The sequence below is a fragment of the Theropithecus gelada genome, chromosome 1 (genome assembly GCF_003255815.1).
Source record: "Theropithecus gelada isolate Dixy chromosome 1, Tgel_1.0, whole genome shotgun sequence".
Classification (NCBI taxonomy): domain Eukaryota; kingdom Metazoa; phylum Chordata; class Mammalia; order Primates; family Cercopithecidae; genus Theropithecus; species Theropithecus gelada.
The window spans coordinates 23,823,402-23,828,540 of record NC_037668.1 but is presented as its reverse complement, the minus strand read 5'-3'; the positions used below and the strand labels follow the sequence as shown (position 1 = coordinate 23,828,540).

The 5,139-nt window shown below is 42.0% G+C and overlaps 1 protein-coding gene across 1 annotated transcript; it reads left to right on the top strand.

The window, feature by feature from the left end:
- The first annotated feature begins 228 nt into the window (after positions 1–228).
- Positions 229–4,176, top strand: CD1B (CD1b molecule). The gene is made up of 6 exons (XM_025362870.1): positions 229–893; positions 1,190–1,456; positions 2,004–2,282; positions 2,483–2,761; positions 3,121–3,214; positions 3,885–4,176. The coding sequence occupies exons 1-6, from the start codon at positions 833–835 to the stop codon at positions 3,904–3,906; spliced, it is 1,002 nt and encodes a 333-aa protein (XP_025218655.1). The 5' UTR covers positions 229–832; the 3' UTR covers positions 3,907–4,176.
- Positions 4,177–5,139: the final 963 nt, after the last annotated feature.

Here is a 5,139-nt window from a genome sequence, read left to right as displayed (position 1 = left end):
ATCTCATAAATATTTGTTACTCAAAACTCCATAGGCCAAGAGCTCCTGAAGAGAAGGTCATATGCTAGTAGCAATTGTCATTTTTTCCCTCAAATTTTGCTATAGTATAATTTTGTTTGAATTATAAACTTCAGTCTTTATTATATTTGATTCTGGCATTTTGGCTTGTAGTGCTATAGAACCGGCAATGTTTTAAATGCTTTACCTTTATGTAAGTGAATATCGGCACACACACATGCACACACACAAACACAGACATAGACACACACACACGCACAGCCAGTTTAGAATGTGGAGTAAGGAACACCAGACAAAGAGGGCAATATAAGAAAGAGAAGACATTGAAAACTTTGGGAAGGGGCAGTAACAGAGTGCCAGAGAAGATAAGGCAGCTAGGAGGGGGAAAGACTAAGTGAGGTGGATAAACCAAAAGCATCCTTCTGGGTTAAAGCGGACTAAAAGCTTAGCAATTGTTTAATATCATCATCCTATCCTATAGACATGGGAATAAAGACTAAGGAAGGTGAAATGAAAATGCAAAATCATACGGGGGCTTTCCCAAGGAGGTATGAAGGAAGTTGAGGACAGGGAGAGCAGCTGGAAGTCAGGGGGTAAGACAAAGTCTAAAAGTCAGGGCTTGAGGGAAATAAGAGGTGAGGTAAGAGGCTCAGGGCTATGGGAGGCACATTTTTCTCTGAAAAGCAATTTGGATGAGGAAGAGATTTGTCAGTTGAAAAGAGAATAAGTCACTGCAGGGTACTGAGGAAAAGGTTTGCTGAAATTGGAGATCAAATACCAGCTCTGCCAGTAAGAAGTTGCATCTCCCGGTGAAATGCTGCTGCTGCCATTTCAACTGTTAGCTGTTCTCTTTCCCGGTGGTGACAGTGAACGAGGTGAGAGTCACTCTGGAAGCTCCCAACACTGATGCAGGGTTTGGATTTTAAAAAGCATGCAGCGCTTTCCCAGGTGCAATTGGACACTAAGTGTCTGGGTCTTTCTGTCTCCAGCCCTCTTCAACCATTCTGGTGTTTGGGACTACAGCATGAAGCCCTAAGGCAGTCAAATGTGTCAGACTTTCTGTGTTCTTTAGACTGTAGGTTCTTGTTTCCTAAATCATTTTCATTCCCATTCTTCTTAATTGTCTACTGCTCTCTTTATCGTCACCATCTTGCTTTTCCACTCTTCACAGCCTTCCAGGGGCCGACCTCCTTTCATGTCATCCAGACCTCGTCCTTTACCAACAGTACCTGGGCACAAACTCAAGGCTCAGGCTGGTTGGATGATTTGCAGATTCACGGCTGGGATAGTGACTCAGGCACTGCCATACTCCTGAAGCCTTGGTCTAAAGGTAACTTTAGTGATAAGGAGTTTGCCGAGTTAGAGGAGATATTCCGAGTCTACATCTTTGGATTCGCTCAAGAAGTACAAGACTTTGCCGGTGATTTCCAGATGAAATGTGAGTCCAGTCCACTGAACTGGGAAGATTCTCAAGGACTCTCTTTCCTCTCTTTTTTGCAAGGCGTTGCTCTCTCTGATTCTTCACCCTTCCTTTCTATTTTACTCAACTGCATGCACACGCTTTTCTAGAGTAGTCTCTCACTCCAGCTTCACACCTTCACACCTCATATTTTAGATTCTTGCTGCCTCTGCACTCTTCTCTTACCCTCAGACTAAGGCTGCTGGTTTGTCTTGTGTGAAACTTCTCCTCAAGGGCTCTTACTTCTCCTACCCCATGCCTGAGTGATCTAACGTGTGGCTTTCTCCCTTAATCCACCTTTTCAATCATCTCTTCCCTGCACCCTCCTTCTGCTGAGAACCTCAAGCTCACTCTTGTTTCTGAAAATGTCTAAATGTTATCATTAGTTTTTAGCTCATCATCATTTTACACCCAAGAACTTTATCCCCACCAAAATCTAAAATCCTAGGTTCTTTTCTCATGCCTTTTTTTTCTTATTTGTGTTTAATAACCACAAATATTTGCTCTCTGTTTTCCTTCTACATAGACCCCTTTGAGATCCAGGGCATAGCAGGCTGTGAGCTACATTCTGGAGGTGCCATAGTAAGCTTCCTGAGGGGAGCTCTAGGAGGACTGGATTTCCTAAGTGTCAAGAATGCTTCATGTGTGCCTTCCCCAGAAGGTGGCAGCAGGGCACAGAAGGTCTGTGCACTAATCATGCAATATCAAGGTATCATGGAAATTGTGAGAATTCTCCTCTATGAAACCTGCCCCCGATATCTCCTGGGCGTCCTCAATGCAGGAAAAGCAGATCTGCAAAGACAAGGTTAGTCCTGCTGTTATTTCACTTCCCACCACCTCCTGTAAGATCAAGAGTAGGAAGATACCCAAGGATAGGAGCTTAATTAACAAGTTATTTGGTTCCCAAAGTGAATGGGGTCACTGTCCAAGCTTGTAGGTTTCTGAGTTCATAACCTCTGAACTTGAGTTATAACATGACACTTTTTCTTCCCCTTCCTGCCTTAGTGAAGCCTGAGGCCTGGCTGTCCAGTGGCCCCAGTCCTGGACCTGGCCGTCTGCAGCTTGTGTGCCATGTCTCAGGATTCTACCCAAAGCCTGTGTGGGTGATGTGGATGCAGGATGAGCAGGAGCAGCGGGGCACTCAGCTAGGGGACATCCTGCCCAATGCTAACTGGACATGGTATCTCCGAGCAACCCTGGATGTGGCAGCTGGGGAGGCAGCTGGCCTATCCTGTCGAGTGAAGCACAGCAGTTTAGAGGGCCAGGACATCGTCCTCTACTGGAGTAAGAAATAGCAGGGCCCCAGGCTGGAAATGCCAGGAAGTGATCTTCAGGCATAGAGGGAGACACTGGGAAAGGATAGAGCTTGAGAAATGAAAGAGGCAGAGAGAAATTGATTGATTGATTTCCAGGACCCCAATCCCAACAGGAGTAAAAATAGATAATCCAAGTTATCAAAAAGGTAGGAATTAAGGACCTGTAAACTGGGCAGAGGAGATCAAAGGATAGATATATGGTGGGCAGGAATATGAGAGAGGAAGTTGGAGAAGACCATACATTGGAAGTAGGTGGGCAAAGGAAGGCCAAGGAATTCTGTGTATAGAATCTGAAGTGACATCCTTTTGTCCTCTCTCATTTGCCAGGAAACCCCACCTCCACTGGCTCGATTGTTTTGGCAATAATGGTGCCTTCCTTGCTCCTTTTGCTATGCCTTGCATTGTGGTATATGAGGCGCCGGTGAGTTGTGGGTGTCTTTTTTTTTGCGTGTTTTTTTTAAATGTGTCTCTTCTGTTCACCCTTCCACTCTTTTTTACCATTTTATCTATTTAAAAATTGTTTATCCTCAATCCTTTCACCATATCCTTTCCCCAAACTCCCATCTCTTTTATGTGGACTTAAAAAAAAAATTCTGTTAAAACACACATAACATAAGGTTTACCATCTGTACCATTTTTAAGTGTACAGTTCAGTGGTGTTAAGTGTATTCACATTGTTGCACAAGCCATCTTCAAAACTCTCCTGTCTTGCAAGACTGAAACTCTATTCCTAGCATACTGCAAGGTCCCATTTCCCCTCTTCTCCAGGCCCTGGTTAGGACAGTTCTACTTTCTGTCTCTATGAATTCAACTACTCTAGGTAATATAAGTGGAATTATAAAGTATTTGTCTTTTTGTGACTTATTTCATTTAGCATAATATCCTCGTTGTAGCATGTGACAGGGTTTCCTTCCTTTTTTGAAACAGAACAATATTCCACCATATGTGTATAACACATTTTGTTCATCCATTCATCTATCTATGGACACTTGGGTTGCTTTCACTTTTAACTTTCATGAATAATATTACTATGAACATGGGTGTACAAACATCTCTTATGTGGAGCTCTTTTTTTCTTCTGTTTTTAACAGGTCATATCAGAATATCCCATGAGCCCTCATCATGTCTGCTCCCCCATTCGCAATAAGTACCAAGAAGCCCAAGTTATCCACCCAAAAGTCAATCTTACCATATTTCAAATGATTATCAAATTGGATGAAATCAGAGTTTTCATGTATTTTAAAATAAATTAAATTTAAACATCAGCAAAAAAGTACTTAAAACTGTAAATTTATTATGAGACTGTATATGATTCACCCAGATTTTACACAAGTTAAAATGTTAGAAAGAATGTGTCTCAGAATAAATGAAATATAATACATATGACTTAATGGTGACTCCCTTTGGCTTCCTATTTTAAAACTTTTCTTTTTCTGCTTCTGGTTAAATATCATCTGTCAAAGTGAACCAAATATAATTATACCAGTATCACCTTTGCAGAGATGCCAAGCCTTTTTGATGTAATTTCTTCTCTGTCTCTGCCTGGATGACTTTCTAGCCCTGAAGGCTCAGCTGAGATGTTTCTTCCTCAGGAAGCCTTTTCTAGTGCTGTAATAAAAGGAACTATGCAGAGATCCACTTTACACTGTACCCACAGCGTTGGAGTTATTTTTGTTTTTCCTCGCCTTCTATTTGTAAGTTCCTTGAGGACAGTGTTCCCTATTTGTAGAACTCTGGAAAGATCTCTCAGCTGCAAATTCATTTTCTCGGTAAAAACAATCTGAGTTGCTGTAACTGCCAAGTTAAGTGTTTTCTTTCAGAGTCATCTACTTTCTTTCTTTTTTTCTCTTTATTTGATATTGTAGATCCTCCTCTTCTTACTAAAATTGTTTCCACTTAGCCAAAAAATATTATGCTTTCTTTATTTCTGTTCCAAACTCCTTTGGAGAAAACTGCCTTTGGCTTACTACAGCTATAGTCTAGCTTTAAAGGGTCATAGTGAGACGTGAAGCCAGCTAGACTTCCTGGGTTGAGTGGGGACTTGGAGAACTTTCCCGTAGCTAGCAAGAGTTTTGTTAAATGCACCAATCAGCACTCTGTAAAAAACGCACCAATCAGTGCTCTGTAGCTAGCAAGAGGTTTGTAAAATGCACCAATCAGCACTCTGTAAAATGGGCCAATCAGCGCTCTGTAAAATGGACCAATCAGCAAGATTCTAAAAGTAACCAATTGCAGGGAGGATTGAGAAAAGGGCATTCTGATAGGACAGAAACAGGACATAGGCGGGGACAAATAAGGAAATAAAAGTTGGCCACCCCAGCCAGCTGGACAACCCACTTTGGTCCC

What these genes read in the sequence shown, in the direction of transcription:
- CD1B (XM_025362870.1), top strand. Translation starts at nt 833, where the DNA reads ATGCTGCTGCTGCCATTTCAACTGTTAGCTGTTCTCTTTCCCGGTGGT. An exon ending in CGGTGGTGACAGTGAACGAG is followed by an intron (nt 894 to 1,189) that starts GTGAGAGTCACT and finishes CACTCTTCACAG; the next exon opens with CCTTCCAGGGGCCGACCTCC. An exon ending in AGCAGATCTGCAAAGACAAG is followed by an intron (nt 2,283 to 2,482) that starts GTTAGTCCTGCT and finishes TTCCTGCCTTAG; the next exon opens with TGAAGCCTGAGGCCTGGCTG.